The sequence below is a fragment of the Pseudopodoces humilis genome, chromosome 8, assembly GCF_049639895.1.
Source record: "Pseudopodoces humilis isolate 2021_Gansu_Grassland_sample_001 chromosome 8, ASM4963989v1, whole genome shotgun sequence".
Classification (NCBI taxonomy): Eukaryota; Metazoa; Chordata; class Aves; order Passeriformes; family Paridae; genus Pseudopodoces; species Pseudopodoces humilis.
The window spans coordinates 17,821,562-17,843,475 of NC_142207.1; the positions used below are offsets into that span (position 1 = coordinate 17,821,562).

A 21,914-nucleotide genomic window follows, 5' to 3' on the forward strand; every position below is an offset into this window, starting at 1 on the left:
CTTTTAAGGTCTTTAAGGAAATAGAGTAACATTAGCCATACACAGATAAACACACATGCGTATAACATAGCCAGGTACACAGCATTTGCTTCTTCCCCATCAATTTAGTTTTTTCCATTATCCTGGCAAAATCAGAACTTCAGAAAAGCTGTTCAGTGACTGCTAAAACCCTCTGCTCTATAACACTGAAGACAGTAATTGGAGGTGGGGAGGAAGAGAAAAAGAAACTAACTTATCATTTAAGGACATATAGTACTGCCTGCCTGCCCCTGGTTCCACTTAAACTGAAAAATCTCCAGAGCCACACACAGACTCTGTGAAAGAACAGTAATGTCTTAAGTCACAGATTCCAAAACCTCCTTTTCTACTATCATTGATGACCTACAGAGAAAATTTCACCAAATGACAGAAATATGGAACACCTCTATTAGAAAAATAATTTAATAGGTAACTAAGCTTTTCCTCAAGCTTTCATTTAACCAATTTAGAAACTGTCAAATAATAATTTATAATTCTTACCTGCTTTTTTCTTGAAGTTGCCTTGGGCAACAGACTGGCTGACAAAACTGATGCAAACGGCGAGCAACACAGCTCGGGAAAAGGATTTGGAATCGATGGGTTCTCCAAAATACTGTCACCTTTCTTTTTTCTCCTATTTCAACAGAATACATAATATCAAGCAATAATTGTAACAGCTGCTGATAAAATTGCAATATCCAACCACAACATATGAACTTCTAAGGCACTAATACCACAATGCTTCCTGGTTGCAGCAATTAGCTTTTTTTTTTTTTTTTTGCAGTTATTTTATTTAATCAGTAGGCTGAATATATTAACATACAGTGCCTAACACTACTTGAAAGCAATCCAAATATTCAGCTCTGAATATAAAGTTGTTTGAATATGCGTAAGTCTTTGCAGAGTAAGAGCAGAGATATATTTATATTGGCTTCTAAGGACATTAGTAAATATTTTGTTGTCCCTGTGTTTATGCCATTCCCTATGTACACATATTACAACAGTAGATGTATGTAACTTCTCAGCAAAACTTCCCAAGTACATCACAACAGTATTTTAAACAAATGGAAACTTTTGTTTAACCAGAATCGAATCAAAGTGACTGACAAGAGAAAATAGTGCAAAGCAATCCATTTATTTCTGTTTCCAGTTAGTTTTGTATTGAAATCTCTGCAGCTCCATTAGAAAATAAATGTCTCAGTTGTTGCTGTCCGCTGAAACAGGATTGTGTCAGAAGTATGACCAGGCAGCATTTGCAGGAGTAGTGAAGGTAATCACTACTGTGCTTGCTGAAGAGCTCAGTTATGCACTGGTTTAAAGTGTCACATTAATAATGTGGTTATTTAGACTGCTGTGTACATTACAGTACATGGTTTTCTCACATAAAATATTGAAGAGCACTTTGTCTACTTGATTTCATCTGGATACCTGCACCCAAACCACCTGATGTATATGCATCTGCCAACATATAATGAGTTTTCTACACGTGTGAGTTGATGCCTCCAAGCTTAGTATTTTACTTTATCACCTTATTATCATTCCAGATTTCATACAGTAATTAGTACAAAGTGGGGAAAACCATCAGAATAAGGTAACAATACAGAATGAAGATATAGATTTTAACTTATTGAAAATCCTCACCAAACTGCTTCATTTAAAGTGGTATTTTGCTTTAGGAGGAGCAAAAAATCCTGTAATGCAGTATTTTAAGATTTTGTAAACTTCAGTCTACCAAAACTCATCAGATGCCTCATGAAAAACCCAGCTCATAGCTTCCTTTACTAAGAATAGAGACCAATGCCTTTAAGAACAGCCTGAGAGGTAACAAACGGGGTGCACACCGCTGACAGCGGCACCGCTCCCGGTGAAGCGGTTTTATCTCACCAACACTCTTGAGAAAGACACTGCAAGGATAAAGTAGCGCCTGGCTCAGCCTGACAAGGCAGGCTCGGCACTGCCGGCTCCTTTCACCTCAAACTGAGAAACCTCAAAAATTAAAAGGGGGTGGGGGGTGGGACACACACGCATCCGCAGCGCTGGAAAGTGCCTGCAGGGCCGGGAAACAACTTTTGAGCTCCAGGGCAGCGCGGACCGGTCCAGAGCCAGGCCGCTCCCCATGCTGCGCTTCGCCCCCTCCCCAGGCCGCCGCACCCCGGCCCCGCCGGCCCCGCGTCCCGCCCGCAGGGCACTGCCCGCCCCCCGACGGCAGCGGGCGGCCCTCGAGGGAGCGCCAGGGCGGCGGCGCCCGCCGGGCTCCGGCCTTACCTGTCGGGGGGCGAGGGCGGCGGGTCCCCCCCGAGGGGCCGGGGGGGCGGGGTGGGGGAGCCGCGAGGGACGCCGCCCGCGGGCTCCGCCGCCCCCCCGGCGCCGGGCGCACCGGGCAGCGGGGCGGCCACCGGCGGCGGCGACGTCCTGGCGGGGCGGCACGGCGGCGAGCGGCCCCGGCGCTGCCGGGCGGAGGCTGCTCTCGCTCCCGCTGCGGAGGAGGGGGAGGCGACGGGGAGCGGGGGGAAGCGCCGCCCGGGCGGCACCGAGCGCCGTCCCCGGCACACGTGCGGGGGCGGCGGCGGGGGCGGGCGGGCGCCGGCCCCGCGCTGCGACGGGGAGGCAGCGCGGGGCGGGCGGGGGCCGAGCGGTGCCCTTCGGCTGCTCAGCCAGGCCGGGCGGCGGAGCGGGGCGGGCCCGGCAGGTGTACGGGCCCGGGACCCGAGGCCGCGGCGTGACCCGGTGGGGCCCCGCGGAGCGGGCCCGGCCCTCGCCCTGCACCTCTGCGCCTTCGCCCGAGGGGGGCACCACCGGCAGCGCTGCCCCCGGCATGGCCCGTGACCTCCTGCCCCGCGCTGAGCAGCGGGCTCCAGCCGCACACCGCCGGACGGGCCTGACACGCGACTCGGCGCCTGGCGAATCATTAACTAAACTGACACATCCCTCTGTGCATCGGGAATTCATGGATATGCCTTGGGAATAGGGAATAAATAGGGAATGACCGAGGCCCGGGGACAAACCCGTTACCCCGTGCCGGAGGAGCGGCTCGTGAGGAGGCTGCTCTCCGGGCTGGGCCCAGCACCCGCGTCCAGCCACAGCCTGGAGCCCAGCGGAATGTGAAAAGGTTTCCTTCGTGCCCAGGGCTGCTCCCCAGCAGCCTGCTCCTGCTCTGCTTTATGTACATAAATCCCTCTGTGGCAATTCCATGGCCGTCCTTACCAGCGTTCATCTGATTTCAAAATAAAAAAAATACCCTTGCTGTATGAAGAACAGTTTGATGTCACCAAGCAGAGTGGGTAATACTGTGTAAGTCAGTCAATTTGACAGTCAAAAACTGAAAGGCCCTGGTGATGACAGTCCCATGTAGAAACCTGACTGTCCTTGGCATTGTCAGGGGCAGTAACTGAGATGTGAGACTGGTAAAAATATAGCATATTTTGAGGCAAATGCTTTGCTGTTTTCCCAAATCCGCTGGAAAAATCATCATGCACAAGCCGAGATTTCAATTCTGGAGAAAAATTTTTGTGTCATAGAAGCAATACTCACAGTTTTCATTTTGGCTGAGTCACAGATGATTTTGCAGGACATTAATTTTCAATGTAATGAAGGATTCCTTGTCCCCTGAATAGCTCATTCTGTTACACTTACAACAGAAGTCGAAGTCTGAGTTGATTAACAGTTCTTATATAAAAAGTCTGGCAAATATACCGGGAATCTTACAGTGTCAGATAATTGACTGGATTTGCTCGTTGCTTGTGAACAGCTATCCTTTTACAAAACCACAAAGACCAGGCCACTGGGTTTTTTTGCCTAACTGATTCACTGCCGTAACTGTGGCATGTTAAACCTCATTGTCTTCAGAAGAATAGAAAGCAGGACAACTGGTATAGGTTCTCTAGGTAGAAAAGTGAGATTGGGAAGAGATTAAAACCTGCAAGTCACAATTGTGTGCTGATATTCATCAGCATTTAAAAAGTTCTGCTGCAAAAAGAGAATATTATTTTGACTTTTCACCTATTCTGTGCAACGTGTTACACAGCTGCAACCTGACATACGTGGTGTGTTTTTGTGTCTTTGGCTTAGTCATGTAATTGTTTTAAAATGTCAGGCAAATAAAAAACACAATTATAATGAATAATAGCAAATAAATTAAATACTTTATTTTTCAGAATAACTTTGGTGATTATCTAATTAGTCATGACAGCAACAATGCCTTTTCTAGAAAAAATCAATAAAAATGTAATGCTATTATAATTTCACTTGCATGTTGTAAGAAACAAATTGACTTAATTTTTTTTTCTGTATCTCATAGTCTGTCCTGATGCTTGCTGCTGTCAGTGCTTTCTCTGGGAATAGCACTGAATGAGGGAAATACAGTCAGTGGAACACTGAGGCACAGAAGGACCTATGTGGTTGTTCCAGTGTAGCATTGGAAATGTTGCATGCATGAGAACATGAAACTAAACTTTCTCCTGCCTTACTGTCTCTGCAAACAACAGTAAGAATAAAAATGGTGTCCTGAGCTTGGCTAAAGATACCTGAGAGCATTTGACCTAGAATCTACTCAAGTGTAACCTTTTTAACTCCTTCTTTGAAAAAGTACAAACCCAGTAATCTCTGAACAGTTAATAGAGTTGATATTACAAAGACTGGAAGATTTCTGCTAAGACCCAACACCAAAACATTTGTTGAGCTGTGTGACTTGGTTTCCTTTTCACCATAAATACATTTAAGCTGTCTAGTGTGGTTTTTGACAATTACTGTGCTTGTGCAGCACAGTTATTCTAAGATCTACCATTTCCCTAAAACTAAATTTCTGTGTATTCTTCAATACTCAGTTGGCTTTTCCCCTCTCTTTTAATTTTACCTTTCTTAGTCATAATCAGGTCCAGGTGTTTATCAAGTAAAATTGAAATATATATTGAGAAAAATTGCAACAGATTCAAGCTATTCAGTATGCACCCCACTTCCAGAAAATCAAGCTCTCCAGTTCTCAAAAGCCTGTATGCTATTTAGAATCACAACACTTGATTAATGTGACAAAATTATGCCTCTAATTAGAGTAAACTCAAAATTATTACTTACAAAATGGAGGTTTAAAAAATCCAAACTACCTCTGATTATCTTCGAAAACTGTAGAGGATATTTGTTGGATTTTTTTTTGCCACCCTTCCACACATCCCCCTTTGCTTTTATCAAAATACTCACAATGTCTGTATAATGGTTTTACCACAAAAAGCTCCACCACCCTAAGAGAATTAATATCATACCTTTACACCATCTTTTGCCGTAGCTACAGTAGTAGAGAAAGGAGTTATTTCTATTCAAGTGCTAGATTGAAGCCACAGAAAGAGCTACTTTTTCCAGTGCAAAGCTACAATCAGGCATGTCTTGTCTCCCCATAAGTTTTCTCCAAAAGCCCCCCAAAATAAATTTCATCAGCAGTAATGCTGAGGATCATCCTAAGAAAAAAGTAAATTGTTCAGTAAAAAAAGGCATGCCCCAGTTTATGTGTATTTGTTATCTCAATGGACTTAAAATGTGTTGAACAAATCATTCGCATACAATGAGCTGTGCATTCTTGCTCCTTCTTGAGCATTTCAAAAGCCCGTTTGTAACTTTGAAAATGGGCTCAAGTACTTCATGAGAGCCAATTTATCCAGTGACCACAAATGGAGATACCACTAGCTAACTTCCTGGCACTAGTAAGTCTTTGAAAAGTATCTGTGGTTGAATGTTTTGTGAGGAGTCTTCCCTATTACTACAGCTTTCGCCGAATGTTAAGTTTACAATTATTGTTAAAATGTGTATCTTTACTGCAGGTAGGGAAAACGTTCCAAGGGATTAAATCAGTACCACCAGTCTCAGTCATTTCCCCAAGATGCTTATTAACCCAATCTGAAACTCAGATTGTACAGCTACACAAACCATAGCACAGTAACACTCCAGTGTGTCCCCTGACTACATTCTCTTTACATAAAGAAGCAGATTTGCGCTTGTTTTCTGTTGTTGTTTGGTTTAGGACTTTTGTTTTTTCAATTGAAAAGCATGAATACTTTAGCATACTTTTGTAAAAAACTTGAGAGATGGATTTTATTGCCAGCTTTGACAACAGTGTTTGCTACTTCAGTAGCAAGTTCTGTGATTCCCCATGATAGCTCTGTCAGAACATCCCCCGATGGAATTTTGCCTTGAACTGTAACACAAGATTGGAATGAAATCCTGTGCAGTTTTGTGGGTTTTTTCTAGAATTAGAATTATACCATTCAAATCAATCAAATTAAATCAAATCAAGAGCTTGTGATTTCTGCCATGTTATTATAGCCAAGAGCAGATAATGAAGTTCAGCACAGGGTTGACTGAGTGGCACGTAGGGTTTGTGAGCTGCAGGTTAGACATGTGACATGCTGGCTTCTGCTCCCTCGCACTAGGGCTGCGTGAAATCAGTCACACAGAACGTCTGTAATAAACGATGCATTAGGTGATGCAATCTGTGCTGGCCAACCTTGAACTGAGGCCTAAAGTTCCTTCCTAGAGAGAACTGTAATGGCCCAGGGTGAGTGTTACATACGTGGGGGTTACGGTGGCTACATCTGCATCTAATGGTAGTTGGAGGCTGTGTGCTCACTTCCAGAAATAACTGCAGCAGTATATTATGTGGTTCATTTGTCCATAACTACCCCTAGTAACACAACAGCTACTGCACTAGATGTAATCTTCTGGAAGGGAATTGACAAGTGGATGACTTTAAACATCACATAAATTATTAACCATTTAGATAAATTAAACAGGCAATGTTTCACAACAGCAGAGTACTGCTGATACTTTTCACAGGCCTATTTCTGAAACTCCACCTTACACAAAAAACATAATCTCTGACCTCAAATGCCTTCAGAATGCTACACAAAAACATGTAATTATTATGGAAGGAAGTTTGCAGGTGACTGTTCTATCTGGTATTCCATGTGTTTATCCAGCACATAGCAGTTTAGTTTCTGTAATGTGAGTTGTTGAGAAATCAGATACAAGATCCTTTAAAACTAGTCATTTTGTAGAGTGGGAAACAAAATATAAATATTTTTTAAAAAGAACAAACTAAAAACAAAACAACAAAAAACCCCAACCCTGCAGCAAACCCAAACCAACCACAAAAAATAAAAACAAGAAATGTAGAGCTAAAATGACTTTTCACAAACAGCCACACCACTCACAAGTCTCAGCCATTTCTGAGCTGCTGCCAAGGACACTGAAACCATAGAACCAGACAAAGTACGGTAAGAGTTTCCAGATACATGCAAAAAAGGAAGACAAATGTAAACTTCTTTTTGACTTAAAGAAACTACATACCTGGTGACACTCAAGGCATGCAGCACTCCACTTTTGTTATCAGAGTACAAGACTGATGTATGCGATTGAAAGACAAAATGAATTCTGTTTTTGGAAGAATTCACGTGAAGAGATTTGTTTGCCTAAATGCAGACATGTCATACCAATTTAGGTCCCTATTCTACCATGCCCTAAAATGGCATAGATTTCCTGTTCAGCCTATGTCACATAGGTCTGTCCTGTGGGGATATTTCAGATATCATTGGGTATTAAATATGTCACCAGTCACTTGTATTTAGGTGCCTAAACTTCACTCATACTATTTATTTTCTGCTTCTGTAATATGCAGCTTGCAAAGAACTAGCCATGGGTTTAAGAAACAAAGTCTAGGAACATCACGCATATTGCAGTGTGAAACTGGATTTTGAAAGCTTTCATCAGATCTAAGGAGATAATTCTGGGAACAGTAAGAAATTTGAAATGTCTTCATATGCATATCTGCATACATGTGAGGGAAGGAGGAATTTTTCTCTCCAAAAATCACTGGAATAATCTAGCCCAGATTTGCACCCCCAAATTTGCACCAGCCCTGGTTGAACAAAGCAATTTCCAAATCAATCTACCTGTGCATGTGCAATTCAGAATGCCTTGAAAATGGGCTCTGAAATGGAAAGCTCTGCTGAACCCTGATGATGGAGTCGTTATGTTTCTGCCAAATGACAGAAACCAAACAAATGCTCATCAGTCCAGCTGGAATTCTGGAGGTAGTGCCATTGTATGATAACATACCTACCACCATTTAAATACCTGGTAGGACATTTAGCACTCTTTGGAAAGAATTAATCACAGTGAGAAGGTAATTTGCTCTGTCGTAAGAGTTATTCCAAGAAATCTGTATTTGGGAAATGAGATACTCAACAAAGCTTTGAAAAACCAACCTACTGTTCATATTTTCAAAGTGCTGACTACTTGGAAATTATTATATTAAAAGGTTATTAATGCAAATCTCTGTAATTCAGGAAGCCTAACAATGCCAATCTCAGCACTTATTAGGGACCTAATTATCACAACATCAGCGCACCTAACATTTTAATGTATTTATTCCCTTCATACAGATGAGTAAATGCTTGCATCTTTATGTGCCTGAACATGTTTAAAAAATAACCCTAAGAGGGTATTCAGAGTAGCTGACTTTAGACAACTATACCATGTTAGCTTGGCCATCACGAAGGAGAGAAACAGATGACTCCAGACATCAATTAACAAACGCAGGGGGTTTAGTGCCAACAACCATCCCAAAACAACTTTTTGTTTCCTCTGAATACATAGAAAGCCTTAGGAGAACTGCCTTCTGACTTAAACATCTCTGTTTGGTGTTGAAAATTAGACAATGCAATTAATTTGCAATAAGTGATTTTCTCAAAATCTAATGGAATTTGTGGCTCAGTAAGAAATGCAAACTCTAAGTCCAAAATTAGTACACTAACAATCAGGCTGTCCTTTGTTTAATGAAGGCTTCTTGTTTCTGAAAATAAAAGAAGATAAAATGCATTAATACTTTGCCACTTCAAATGGTAAATCAACTTTAAATCAGGTCCAAAAGGCATTTTTCCTTTGAGCTGGAGAAAAAAGTACCTTTTCCTTTGATTTCATGTTTATTGAAGCCATGCTCTGGAGTTGCTTAGTACCTACTAGAACTGAAAAATGGGGTTTTTTCTAATAGTCATAATTTTATCATGACAAATAGAACAATTTCATAACACTAAATGTCAGCAACCACCTAGTTTGCTTTTGTGTATTTATGAAGGAGATACTCCACAATATATGAATAACAACATAGAAGATAATTCCAGAAAATTATGTTACACACAGTGACCTTATAAATTCTGTTTAACAGTTGAAAAGTCTTACAAAATTTCCCTTGGGATGGGGGCGGATGGGCAGGGGGGAGAATGAGAAAAATGCTGGCTACTGAACAAGATCATAAATAATTTGCACCTGACTTCAAAAAAATTTAACATTTGGTGTATCTGAAGTATTTAGGAAGAAGGAGTGCAAACTGAGATCATACCTAAAATTAAGAAAATTTTTATAGCCGCTCAGCACTTTCAACCTCCATCTTCAGTGTTCTCCTCCACTTCCATAAATTTACCCCAACCCATTATACTTGTCTCAGAATTATGAGAAAGCAGAATGTTTTTTTTCTTTTTCTTTTTTACACTACTTGAACTTTATAAGACAGCAACAGTGAAGTTTTCAGACTTCAAATCCACGTGAGCTTTCATCCTAACTATCAAGAAGAACCACCTTCTATAATGTCTTTATACATCCACACTAGACATAAACTTGGTATACTTTCTTATGACTGGATTCCTGTGCTACTGGGTCACTCAAGATGATACATCCATCCCGCAGATGAACTAAGCACACAGGCACAGTTCTGTCAAATTTGCCACAGCACACGACAAAGAATCTGTAGTAGCTTTATGGTTTTTGTGTTCTCATTATGGGCTGTGGGAGGACAGAGAGTAACTAATCTGGCAAAAAGCCTTCTGGTAAAAGTTCAAACCATTAAAAGTCTCTTAAAGAATTGGAATAACAAAGTGTGTTTGAGGATTCTTTTTCCTGTGGTAGCTCTTCAGGGCCTCAAGCTCATTTCAGCATTTTTGTCAAGCCCTGGCCACAGAGCAAATGCCACCTATTAATCGTATTAAAGCCAAGATGTATCGCTGAGGGTGATACATGAAACTTACTAACTGATAACGTTGTGCAAGTCCCTTAACCAAATTCCTATTAACATTCCCAGCCTGCATGGTTTTATTTGGAGAAGGTACTTTGCAGTGTAGCTGCAGGTAGAGTAGCTTCATGTATCAATTGCATTTGATGCAAATGTAATTGCAGTTCAGCAATGGGTGAAGGGAGTTAATTCTTGCATGGGCTGAATTTTGCTTAATTGCAACTTGGATTCAGGCAAAAGTTGTTTGAATTTCCCTAGAGAGTAAGAAAGGTATATTTTAATATCTTTTATTATCACAGTCCCTTCAGAACATTTCTCCTTTTGTTTATTTGGAGAGAAAAATCTACCATTAAGTGATTTGTTAACATATTAAAACCCTAGTTTGGCTGGCTCTTGAGCAAGAACGTAGGCTTCTATTATAACATATTGGGAGCTTTTAAACCAAAGCAATTCATAATAAATTTATTCAAATTGACACATTTCTGGTTATAATGTCTTCATTATTTCTTCAGAGTTATGAAACATGAATTATATCACTGTAACCACAACACTAGTCAAGGAAATCTAATTTCTGTGAAGTCTGTTTGAACAGTCATCATGTAGCTCAAGGCATACATACAATTATTTTCTTCGACTGTTCCTTATATTGGTGTTATTCCAAAGGCTATAGCAATATTATAACCTCATTACATCTAATTCTAAAAAATATTCTTACTTGGCAGGTTCTAAAAATATATAGCAACATAAAAAATTAAAAATAATTACTTCATTAAAATCTATTAGGCATACATTGAAGAGAAGTGAATTTCAGATTATTTTGTATATTTTGGACACTTTCTCTTTAATCAGTATATGCATTTTATCATCATAGCCAGCAAGCTAGCATATATTTTATTCAATTCAGATTAAAACAGAATTAAATTAACATGGCATAGAATTCCTGGATTATGAAAACAATTATTGAAATGATCAACATAAACCAAAAAAGAACTTTTTAAAGCTAAACAAAATGGTTCTCCCTATCTTTTCTCTCTTCATTTATTAAACTATTTTAACAAGAATGAACTGAATTATAATTAAAAATAAAACAAAATAAAACAAAAACCCTCTTATAACCTCTTTTACAGTTTCTTAGGATGGAAAAGATTTTTTTTTCTCTCACTTTGCTGTCAGAAATGAAAGCCCAAGCTGCAATTATTAAAGGTCTGAATTTGCATTTTTCAGCAATCCAGAGAAATTAGAGCAGGTATTGTTATCATCATTATAAAGTTCTTTGTCTATGGATATTCTAACAAAGTTGCTGGTCAGCTATTTGTTAGATGCCTTGCCAGTCAACAGATAATCTTACAGCAGATTAAAAAGAATGGCATATTAAAATTATAGCTTTGTGAAGTCATAGCTGTTAAATCCTCTACAAGCTAAAGTAACTGGATGTGCTGCCTGGTGCTAGAAGCAAACAGAAAAACTGGGGAAGCTAAAAATAAATTAAGGGATTTGTTTGTAAATAGCTGATAGGATCTTGTCTCCTAACACAGTCCTCTTTCCCTCTAGTCCTTTTTGTTAAGGTAGCTGGCCCAGACAATCTCACAGAACTGAAACTCCCCTAGACCAAGACCTCTCCATCTTACTGTATTTGGAACAGGGATTTAAGGATGAATATTAAAGCCATAAGACCTTGCTGGCCTGAACTACCAGTGAGAAGGATTGGAAGAAGAGTGTGCAAGATCCCTTCTGAAGTGGTGGAAGGCAGTGTCTTCTCTGCCACAAGTCAGACCAATTTCGATAGCTCTCTGAGTAACTGAGCTGATAGAGGAAAAGAGGCAAACTCAACTTTATTCTATGACTGAATCTTTACAGACCTGCTATGGAACCTGTCCAAAACCAGCTCAAGCAGACACCCCCAGAAACAGTGTGTCAGTGTGTTATCTGCTAAAAGGTATCAGGAAAAGCGGAAGCCATGAAGTTTACTGTTCCTAGGGAGGGTTGAAGTATGCATCTTTTATTTCCATTTTCTCTTCCAAAGCACCTTTATTTGTATTATTTTTTGCTATGATCAGATATATGTGTATCTCTAGTTTCCACGTGGAGTCAGTCTGGAAAGGTGGAGTCCAGCACAGCATCCTTTGGTAAGTCTGGGCCCTGTTTGAAGACTGTTGCTGTAGTGGTTACCGTGGAAGACTCCAGTGGAGGGCTGCCACTGGCAGTTTTTTCCAGCCTTCACCCCAGGGCCAACCAACAGCCTGTGCTCAGTGTGCTACAATGTGGAACGGGGGAGATGAAGTGAGGCAGTAGGTCCTCATACCTCTATGATCCTTTGGAAGTGAGGCAAAATTATATTCCTCTGCACAGGCAATCAACACCATGTTTGCTCCCTGGTCCCACAGCACAAGGTGGGAGAACAGCTGGAAGACAGTGTCTGCTTTTGGTGCAGGTTCCCTCACTATCTCTTTGTCTACCTCTGGCAGGTGATGGCATGGTCACTCTTCTAAAGCTCTTGGTACAGATTACTGCAAGGGAGTCATGAATGTGCCAGAAGGGCCTCCCAAACACGAGAGGTGGTGTGATATTAGTCAGCCATTGTGGATAACTCTTCTGAGTCTGCTGCACAGATTTGGGCAAGATACTCTGACCTGAAAAGGTCTTCTGAACTGCTTGCCAGCAGTCAAATAGTGAGGTATTGCCATTGTTTCCAGAGTTCAGAGAATTAATGCATTTCCAGTGTCTGATCACTTCATAACTAAGGGAATAGAAACAATTTAACAGCTACTGCAATTTGTTTTCATACTAGGATTCCATTTTTCAGGGAGCAATAGTGAGAATATATCAAATTGTTGACCCTTTGCAAGTGGGCTTCAACATAAACTAATTGTTGTGTAAAAAAATGAATTTTTGTTTACACTGCAATTTGTCCCCGAAATGGAGGCTCAATTAGAGTTTCAATGATTTACTAAAGACATTTTAAACATAATGTCCAAACAATGCTACATAAATTAAACATGATGTAATTGAGTGTAACACTAAGTGGCTCATCACTGTTGATTCATGTGGAAATCACTGAAATTCTACTGATCATTATGCATTCATTCTGTATTAATGTAGATACCATATGTGCTTCCATGGGGATTCTAGTGTTACTCAGCATTCATTAAGTTTTAATGTACCATTAAAGAGGCATCAAAAGACCCATCTAAAAACACTGCTACAAAGGTAGTTCACCTAAAGACAGTTAAAGCAGCATGTTTCACGTAAACATTGTAATACAAAGGAAGGTAACAATGAATCAGCAGAAAGAGTTGAGGGAAAATAGTGTTTGATTACAAGCCAGACTAGAATGTCTGAACTAAAGGCAACACATTGCCCTGTTCCAGATTTCTGGCCAACTACTTGTATTTGCAGACAAAAGTACTTATCATGCAAGTACATGGTCTTTAAGTTGAATTTAATGAACAATGAATTTAATGAACAAGTATATATCATATCTTAAGGTTTTAAGTTATTTTGTTCACTGTCCAGAGAACTGAAAAGATCACCTGTGAATTGGATGATCACATCTATGAATAAATAAGACTTCAAAAGATTCTATTCAGCTCGATATTTAGTGCTTTAGAAGCATGGCACACAAACTTTTCTCTTGTACAGGATAGGTATATCCTGTAGGTAACTCTCAATAACAAATAGCAAAAGGAGACATTGAAAAAAATGTGTGTAAGAGAAAAAAATCCTCTTCCCAAGATATTGAGAGAAATAAAGCATAGGCATGCTCAGACCTATATATTGGCAAACCTCGATGATATATAGCTGATAAAATGGCAAAAGCGTGCAAGCCTCAAATGCCTATGGGACAACTCCTGATGTTATGTAAGGATATGAGTGGCACAGAGCATGAATGGGGATTGATGAGTTAACATCTCTTTCAAGAAAAGCATTGGAGAGTATTAAATCAGGCTAGCAAGTAGAAGTTCACAACGGACAAAAAATTGTTTTACAGACAGTGTATCATTAGGTCAAAGAACTCCATGTCACACAGGAATGTGCCACTGTTCAAAATTTATGGGAGTTGAAAAAATAAGTTGCCAAGCTCTTGAACAAGACTGTTTAAGACTATTAAATACATAGAAATCATCTTCACTTTGGCATTCTCAAAGCTAAAAATCGTTGAAGTTTTAGCATCTTAGGGGTAAGTATAACTTTGTGTGTTTCATAATCTTATGTCTTTCCCTAAGCATATACTTTTGATCATTGTCAAAACCCAAATAAATAAATAAACCTAGTTTGACCCAGCATATTCTTCCTTTATGCTCTAAAGCTAGAGCAGCCTATTGCTTGAAGATACAATGATTAATCACTTGCATTCATGTAGCAACTTTTGTGTTGAAACATGGTTATGTCATCCTAATGGGTTTGGCTTTTTTTTAGCTAAAGCAACCCCATTCCTTTAACCTCTCTTGACATGGTTTCTAAAGGTCTTGTTTTATTCTCTCACCCAAACTGCCTTCCACTGTTAGATAAGTAATCTAAAGAGTCAAAATTCTAAAATTCTGCTGCTTTTAACATCTTCATTTTTCACTTGGAGATTTGTTTGATTCCTGCTTATGTTATTTTTCCCACTGATGATCAAGCAACTTATATTTCACAGCACCTCCAAATTATGTTTTTAAAGTTATGTAATAGCTACACAAGACACACCACCTACTTCCTTTTCCTGACAATATGGTCTAGCAGACCCTTCCTTACACCTTTTTAGCCTTTTATCTTTAGTTGGCAGCAAAGACTATGTCTTTTATGTCTACTGAACTTCCAAGCACACCTGTCTAAAATACTTTTTTCTTTAAATTTTCTTTAAAAGAACACAACAGCAGAGTTTGAATAAAATGAAAAAAATTAAAGTCACCATTTACAGGTAGAACCTTGCAGCCCATATCCCCCAGACCTCCCTCTCTTGGAGTTCCTTTTCCTGAGGGGCCAAGCCCTAGGTGAACTTGACATATAGAGCCTGTGCCTGTGTCTCATGGTAGCTTCTGTTAAACAGAACACAGTTCTCAACAGAGCTCACAGTAGAGCTCAGGTAGAGGTTATACAGATGTGGAAGAGATGGCCAAAACATGCTGAAAGAGCTGGGGCCATCAGCAGCTCAGCTGCCTTCTGACCATTCAGGAACCACCCTGGCACTAGTGCTGCTTTTGAGAAGGGTTAACAGTATGCTGATCCTTGACAGTGAGGCACCTACCTGTGCAGCTGCCTGGGTGCCCAGCTTGCTCCCAGTCCTCTGCAATTTAAAAAGGATGTTTTCTGCGATCTACTTCAACCTTTGCTTCACCTCCTTGTTTCACTTAGGTGCTGAAGTTTAGCATTGCAGCAGCTTGCATTCATAGCATAGGGATTTCCTTTTTGGTACATGCACTTTGAAACTGCAGGTGGCCAAATCCACTTCAGTTAGCAGAATGCAAGTGTTTAATTAGCTTTTAGCAATTGAAGCAATGGAATAGTGTCTGCTGATCAGACCAATCATGCTGTTTAACCAAAGGTGACCAATTGAACCTCCTTCTGCATTCCATCTCCCCATTTAGTTCAAGTATTTAATTTAGAAAGCTGCAATCAGCTTAACTATTTAAAATATTATTTTTATTGTATTGTTGATAAATCAGCACTATATAAAGCCTTAAGCAAATGTGAAATACATTCATTTTTTCTTGCTTTGCCACTTCAGATTAAGTGTGACTATAGTCTGTTAGATTGTAGTCTTGGTCAGGATCACATAGGGGGGATAAAAGGAAAGGGACATTACAAACAGGCAGACAGACACATACAGCTATGGGGAAATTACAAAATTCTGAGTCCAGTTACAGTTTATTAAATATTTTTAAACTAGAAATATTTTAACCATTAGTAAGTACTCTAGTGGTTAATGCACACCAGCACTAGCTCACTGAGTACAACAGCACTTGCAAATAGCCACTGTTGGCCAAAATTTTTTAACAGCTGTTACAGGTTCTGTGAACTTAACTCTCCCTCTGCCCTAAGCTGATTGTATGCTTCTATTCCTTTACTCCTTTGGATGTTCGTCACCACATACACAAGCCTAGTTTTTAATATTCACATTCCTTAAACTATTCTGTCACTTGTGAAGATTTCCTTGGATATCTGGTTTTAGCAGGTTCTTGTTACTCTGGCTGGGATGACATCAAACACAGCATGCAAAGCAAAGTCTGCCCTGCTTAGCACTGAGAACAGCTGGTAAAATAGATGAAGAGGCTGAAGAAAATTTATTCCATCAGTCTGGAAGACTAGGAATTTTTGAAGAATGCATTCTACTACTGTCTTAACAATGGCAGCTTATACATCATGTTTATTATTTGTATTAATAGTGACCCAACTCTCAGTCATTTCAATACTCTCAGAACAACTGGTACACTTTTTACTAAGGGTAAACTTAAGAACAATCTTTCCACCTTACCCCTAAACTCCTGTTATACGCATTGTTTGGGAATGCCCAGACACTCACGGAAACTAATGCTTTAGAAATCACCAAGCAGATTTGTTGAAAAAGAAGACAGTTGTTCTTCACCCAGAACAGCTGCTATCAACAAAACAGCTACTAAAAATACACTCATTGTACAATCACAAACTGGCAACAAGCAAACATCACTGGCATTTGTGTATAATAACACTGCTATGTTACAGGCACAAGACTGTTCTCAAAGTTTGGGAAGTTCACAGAGGAATTAGCAACTTACATTCCAGTTAAACTTTTTGGTATTCTTTTTGGCACGAGAGTTCTATTTCAGTTGGGAATGATACAGCCATTGTTATTTTTAGGTCCATACATGCACAATCACTCTGAAATAATACTAAGTTGAAATTTCCTTAAATTATTAGTGCCATTTTTGCATATATTTATTTTTCCTTTTCCCAATGTTAAGAGGTTTTCTTCCATCACCATGTTGGCAAATGTGGAACATGCCAATCAAAAAAAGCAAAATTCCTTTTATCTCTACCCTTCTCCTTCCCCCTCCCATTATTTTTTTTTTTCCTCTTAACCGTCTTGAATAATTTAGGAATAATTTAGTCCATTAACAGTTTTGGTGGTCTTTTCAAGGTGATGGAGGAATGTGAGAAGTGTTTATCTACTCTTTCCCTTAAACTCTAGCTGTTGTATTGCTAGTGAATGTGAGGTTTAATACAGCTAAAAATGAGAAAACTGTACATCTCTTCCAAATATGCTCCTTGAAGACATAAACCCACCAAAATAGTAAATTGCTTGTGTTAATAAGTAGGAACAGATGTCAAAAAGTAATGCAACTTTATGTACAATATATTGCAATAGACTCCTGACAAAGAGTTTCTGTGTTAGTTCCCATACCACAGAGTTGTTTCAAGGAAGACAAAATGAAGTTAAGTATTTTTTAGCAAGCATAGTTTCCCATACTTGCAAATTTCATGTCATTTAAACAAGGAGACCTTCCCTCTCACAAAGCTACCTAATCAGAAATTTTAAAGAAAAAAACATCCATCTTAGCTGTGATTTCCAACTGGGTTGTATAAAATAATCCCCCATAGAATGCCTGCTTTTAATTAGAAGCTGTGAAACATTTCCATTGATATTGCTACAGCTTTGCTTTATCACCAAAATAGACTTCATAAGCAATCTGTCTACAAGAAGTGATATTTCAGCTGCGCCATCAGCAGACAAGCACTAACAGAACACCACAGAGCTCCAGAACCTCAGACCATTCACAGCACCCAGAGTTTTGTGCCCGATTGTGGCAGCTCCAATCCAAACACACCATTTCGACTTCAGCCCCACAGTTACACAGACAAATTAAGGCATGTTCCCTTCTGCAAAGAGCTCAATTTGTTTGGCTACCAACCCACCTGCTTAGTCATTTACGCTTAGTCTTTTACCTTGCTGTAGTTGTCCAACACCTCCTAGGATGCAGTCTGGCCAAGCATTCAAGGATGTACATCCTACTGCTCAACAGCACTTTTTCCTTGTTTCTATTTAACAGAAGGATTGCAAACCTTTTGGAAACTTAAAATAGGAGTTTAAGCAGCTCCAACTGAAAAATGTTTGCTTTGGCTGGTAACAGCTACCTGTAATAAACAAAGTATTAGGTGCTGTTAAGTGTGATATCATGCTTCTTGGTCCATATTCACATAATTTTCATGTCTTCTGTGGAGACCCTGATGTTGTATGTTACAATTACAAGTAGCTGGAAAAACTAGGGCACTGATTACTGAACGTACATCCCAAAAATAGAGACACTGAGTGGTCAAACATCTTGCAGCTGCAAAGTATGATAGCTCTTACTTTGGCCTTACAATCTTTAGTCACTTATTTCCAAAAGTTATCTGGTGATGCTGTCCCAGCATCTCCATTTCTCCATTCTCCAGTTACATCTGTAGTCTTAATTTTATTCTTCTGTAGAATACATTTAAAAATGTATCTTCTATAATTGCTAAGATAATTTTTACTACCTCTCTTTGCTTTGCTAGCCCTCCTTAACTTGAAAGCCCTGGAGTCTGGGCTGTGCACTGTGCTATATGGATACCTTCTGCTTCTTCAAAGAACTGGTACCAGTAGGTCATAAGGCACCTTCACTGGGGCTTGCTGTTTTGTCTGGACAATTACACTGACATTTCATTTTCTTCAGTACCCTGACTTTCATTCCTATACATTTTGACTGCCATGCAAAAGCAAGGGGATTATAAGAGAATCTATAGATCTATATAAATATATATAATATATATATAAATCTATATAAATATAACCAGATTCCACCTGTTGGAAGACATCTGTGATACACATTGTCCAAACTGTAAGTATTCTTGAGCTCAAAAAATAGTCTGTTTACCCTGAATGTAAGGTATTCACAACAAAAATTAAATGCTGTCTAGCTTGGGCTTGCAGTTACTAGAAACACTTATTTGTTACTTGAGCAGAAATATTTTTATGGTTGAATAATGAATAAACACGTCAAGTTCATCAACAAGAGTTTCTCTAGCAGACTTTAATAAAAGAGTGTAAGAAAAAAAGCATCTGTAGAAATACAATAGCAAGATTTAAAAATATCATACATTCACATGTTGGAAGAAGAGGGAAAGAGAAAGTTTTGCTAAACAAAATCGCCAGCTAGTAACAAAAAGTCTCATTGAAGAGTTTCACAGTAATATAGCATGTGTAGACATTTCAGTTAGTTATCAAGCAAGTTCAGTTACACAAAGAAGAGACCCTAAAATTCAAGCAAGATGGTTTTAATCTATGTCACATAAGATGATATTTGCCTTCAGGTGTGAAAGGTAATTTCACATGAAAATGTAGTTTGTTTTTAATTTATGGGACTAAGAAACATACAGTAGTACAGTTTTGTAGTCAAAATTAAAGAAAATAACAAAGTACAGTTATTTGAACTTTCCCCAAAACAAGAAAATGGACTTCGTTGATTTGTTTGAAAAAGTGAAACATCACATATATTTGTATTAACACAGACGGAGATTAAAAAAGCTTTATGAAATAACTTTGGTCACCTTGGCAGAGAACACCAACATTTGGAAAAAACCGTGTTACCCCCACATACCCAAATTACAAGGAAGAGACTCTTTTCAAAGTGCATCCCCTTCTCTGGTAGTTACAGATCAGCATGGTGGATAGGAATGCCTAAAACACAGACTCCAAATATCACAGTGAGCACAGACTAGAATCCAGGGAGCAAGTTACAATTTTCAAGTCTGTCTCTCAAGACACAGTGGAATCTAGAATGTAAGCCCCAGTTAGAAACTAGAAATCTATATCTTCTATCTCACTATTTTCAAGTGAGGGTTGAAAATTTCTTTTGCAGTCAGACCCTGAAACAGATCTCTTGAACTACCATGTGAGCTTCCCCCACCCTCGGAATGAACTCTCGACTGGAGGCAAGAACAAGGAGAAGATGGAAGTGGTAACACACATTGACAAGGGACTAAGGTACAGGAGAGAAAACAGGAGAGAACAGCAATGAAAAAAATGTTCATCAGATCTCTTTATGAATTTTTATTTACTAAAACATTCATTAAAGGGTTTCAGCATTAAGTTAACACCATAACTTGAAACTGGTAATTGACTCTGTACTAGGAAAGTAATTAGACCTCTTTGAGATTATTGCACAAAAACCTGGCAGCAAACAATTTGAAAATGCACATATAGATCAGTTTCTGCAACTGAGTTACATAATGTTTCTAAAGTACAAAATATATATTGTTAAAGAATAGAAACTAAATACAATTGCTTAATTTTAAATCAAGTCCAGCAAAAAAATATTTTAATATGGCAATAATTGCTGCATGCATCCCTAATGTAGCTATTTCATCATGAATGCGATCATATTTCCACCCCCTCCCCAAAAATGTATAATCTTTACAAGAAACTCAAAATAGATAAAATATAACATGAAACATTTTCTTTTAATATATATTCCCATTTTGATATTTAATGCTTAATCTATAAATAGATGTTCTCTGATACAAGCATGATTTATGTGTTTTTGTGCTGTTTTAAGATTAAAATATTTTGTAGGAATAAGTCCAAAGCAGTTCATTTTTTAGTCACACTTGTAGTGAAAAAAATATTCTATTTCATAAAGTATCAAAACTGGAATTTGTTTTGCATTAGTGACTATATGCTGATGACTACTAAAGATATAATTAGTTCACAAAAAGTATTGCTTATCTGATGCTAGGTAAATACTATATACAGATATTTAAAGAGCAGTTAAGAAACATCATGTAGTGCTACTGTTAAGAAAAGGTTTTGAATAGTACAAAAGTTTCCAATAATTTATGTCCCGATTTTTTGTGTGTGCGTGCTACCAGGAAAAAAAAATTACAGGAGAGTAAAAAGAAAAAAAAAATGAAAATACATATCCCAATTACTCTCTGCTACAGGAACAAAAACATCTATTTTTTAATACAGAAACAAAGTATTGCATTGAATTAAGATTTCTACTAATTACAATTTTAATTTACTGAAGTAATATGGAGGCAGCATGTGGTAGATTTAAGTTCATACAATCTGTTAAAGTAATACACAATCGAAAATTAGTTATTTGATTTAAAACTTTTAGCTTGCTTCCAATCTGTAATTTCAGCATAGTGCTACATATTGTTCAGTCTTGAAAGCTAAAATCAAGAATCTTCAATTCTGATTCTATCATAAGCAAAGTTCACCTACACCTCGTCTTAAAACTTCTTAGCAGCATAGTCAGCTTTATAAAGAGAAAAAGGCAAAATATTACTATAATTTACATATTCTAATAATCTTTTCAAGGCATCAAAAGACCCAGCCTGACATTGTTATAAACATTGACAAAAATATATTAACATATACTTGCATTTACACTTCCAAAAATTTGTAGTTAGTATTAAGTTGGCCTATGAAGCAGTAGTAAAGTGCAAAATATTTGGTATAATATCTAGGGATTAGCCTTAGCTTCTGTAGAATACAAAGGATTAAGCCTGGCTCTTCCATTGACAGCTATGGTGTTTGATGGAGGACCAACCTGGAGGCAGGGTGGGGTAAAAAAAAAAAGAAAGAAAAAAAATTAAAGAAATGTTAAGCTAAATTTCCAGATTTTTATTTCTCTAATAAGTTACACACTGTTACTTCATTTAGTGTTTTTCTCATTCCAATGGAAGACCTCCTATATGATTTCTTAGCTAAGCATATATTCTACAGAAGTAGAAACAGAAGACATTACTTTAGAACATATTTTATCCTGACTAAAAATTTTATGTGTAACTATTCAAAAGACACATAATTTTTAGTCCTTCTCCACACCTGGTAGCAAAGTAGTACTTGAAAAAACATCACTAAACC

The 21,914-nt window shown here is 38.6% G+C and overlaps 2 protein-coding genes across 9 annotated transcripts in view; both read right to left on the reverse strand.

Annotated features, from left to right (window-relative positions):
* Nucleotides 1-2,927, reverse strand: part of GRB14 (growth factor receptor bound protein 14) — a 59,755-nt gene extending 56,828 nt beyond the window's left edge. The window contains exons 1-2 of the mRNA XM_088058641.1: nucleotides 2,284-2,927; nucleotides 520-652 (exon numbers count right to left, since the gene is read on the reverse strand). Of these exons, the coding sequence (XP_087914767.1) occupies nucleotides 520-652; nucleotides 2,284-2,927 (777 nt within the window). The remainder of the gene's footprint in view (nucleotides 1-519; nucleotides 653-2,283) is intronic.
* Nucleotides 2,928-20,078: 17,151 nt separating this feature from the next.
* Nucleotides 20,079-21,914, reverse strand: part of COBLL1 (cordon-bleu WH2 repeat protein like 1) — a 77,954-nt gene continuing 76,118 nt past the window's right edge. For all 8 annotated transcript variants that reach the window (XM_088058937.1, XM_088058934.1, XM_014249571.2 and 5 more), the window contains one exon: nucleotides 20,079-21,597. In XM_088058937.1, the coding sequence (XP_087915063.1) occupies nucleotides 21,511-21,597 (87 nt within the window). In that variant the 3' untranslated portion in view covers nucleotides 20,079-21,510. The remainder of the gene's footprint in view (nucleotides 21,598-21,914) is intronic.